The sequence below is a fragment of the Corvus brachyrhynchos genome, unplaced genomic scaffold (genome assembly GCF_000691975.1).
Source record: "Corvus brachyrhynchos isolate BGI_N302 unplaced genomic scaffold, ASM69197v1 scaffold26, whole genome shotgun sequence".
NCBI lineage: Eukaryota > Metazoa > Chordata > Aves > Passeriformes > Corvidae > Corvus > Corvus brachyrhynchos.
The window spans coordinates 4,995,788-4,997,315 of NW_008239324.1; the positions used below are offsets into that span (position 1 = coordinate 4,995,788).

General features: G+C 58.2%; 2 protein-coding genes across 2 annotated transcripts in view; one reads left to right on the top strand and one right to left on the bottom strand.

The window, feature by feature from the left end:
- The window catches only part of CARMIL2 (capping protein regulator and myosin 1 linker 2), a 22,748-nt gene extending 21,326 nt beyond the window's left edge, over positions 1-1,422 (top strand). Inside the window, exons 37-39 of the mRNA XM_017740803.1 lie at positions 1-66; positions 300-410; positions 496-1,422. Coding sequence (XP_017596292.1) covers positions 1-66; positions 300-410; positions 496-671 — 353 coding nt within the window. The 3' untranslated portion in view covers positions 672-1,422. The remainder of the gene's footprint in view (positions 67-299; positions 411-495) is intronic.
- LOC108448329 overlaps positions 1,276-1,528 on the bottom strand; it is a 7,382-nt gene continuing 7,129 nt past the window's right edge. Inside the window, exon 14 of the mRNA XM_017740922.1 lies at positions 1,276-1,528. This exon is cut by the window's right edge and continues 291 nt beyond it. The gene's annotated coding sequence lies outside the window, so the exon portion shown is untranslated.

Below are 1,528 nucleotides of genomic sequence, written 5' to 3' on the forward strand. Positions count from 1 at the left end.
GCCGCCGAGCGTTGTCCGTCCATGAGGAGCAGCTCAGGGAGCCCGAGTGCCCGGCAGAGCTGGGAAGTAAGTTGGGTCTGAAGTGGGACCCCACCCCCTCCTTGCACCCAACACCAGCAGAGGTGGGTGGTGGCGTTCCATGCGCGTGGTGATGGTCCCTGTCCCAGCTGGTGGGTGATAGACAATGGCACTGCTGCACTGAGAAGTTCCCAAAGGGAATTTGGCACTGGGATCAGTTCCAGCAGGAGCCAGGCCACTATGCCCCACCCTAACATGGAGCTGGGCTGTGTTTCCCCCAGTGGGCACTGTTCCCCTGCGCCTGCGGCGTTCGCCTGTGCTCAGGCACAGGACCAAGCACGAGTCCCTCTCAGAGATGGAGGGTGAGCCCGGACCAACCTCGGATGCTAAAGGTGAGATGGTCCCCTCCCTGCTAAAGCAGGTATTGGGGTACCAAGGGTCCCCCCATGTTTACACCAGCACCTGTGACCTCTGTAGGTGCCACGCCGCAGGACTGGCCCCGTGCCGGGCTGGAGGAGCCGCAGGCTGGCACAGGCACTGAGGGTGAGCAGCCACAAGCCCTGGCACAAACTGTTGCGAATGCACAAGACTCAGCTGCCGTAGACCAAAGACGCCCAGTGCCGGGCCGGGAGGAGCCAGCCCTGGGACAGTGAAGCCCCTGCATGTCACCACGCTGTTCCCAATAAAACCCTGCAAGCAAGTGCGCCGTGCCGGGGTGCTTGGCAGCTGGGGTGCGGAGAGGGTACACGGGGCACCGGGCTGGCGTGGATGTGCCAATGATGGCATCGCCCAATTCTCGCCATGGGGACAGCCGGGCCACCAGCATCGCCCAGGATGCCCAGGGACTGTCAGAGCCTGCAGGATGCATCCAGTGGTGTTGTGGTCCCCAATGCCCTCTGTCGCTGTGGGCTGCAGCGGGGGAGCCGGTGATTTTAGGCAGCCAGCTATTTTTAGGAAGCGTTCCCAAGGCACTTTCACCACTCCAGCTCCTGACCCCATGGGGTATCGCTCTCTCCAGCCCCCGCCAGACGCAGGCTTCCATCAGCGGGACCACGACCCACCGCCTTCCAGCACGCAGCTCCATCCCCACAGCTCCCTGACAGCACCAGCGTGATCCTGACACCCCAGTGGCTTTCTCCTGTGCTGCCCTCTGCTCCGGACCAAACGCATTCCTTATACGGATGTTTACGACAAACCAAGATGCTTGTTTTGTTTTGGTTTTTTTTTTTCTTTTTTTTTTTTTTAATACAAGAGCTGTGTATTTAAAAAATATACAACTTTTATTTTTAATTTCTACAGCATAACCCTGCAGGATTATTTTTTGTAACCAACAGTGCAGGACCCTACCTAAACTATTCAATAAACCATCCAAGCTCCTGGGGTACCTTTGGAGCAGGATCAGGTCATGGGGCCTCTGCCATCGCTACTATGGTGGCACTGGATCACCTCTTGTCCCCACCTGCTGGGCCAAGGCATTTGGAAAGGATGAAGAGAGGGGAGAGGGATGCTG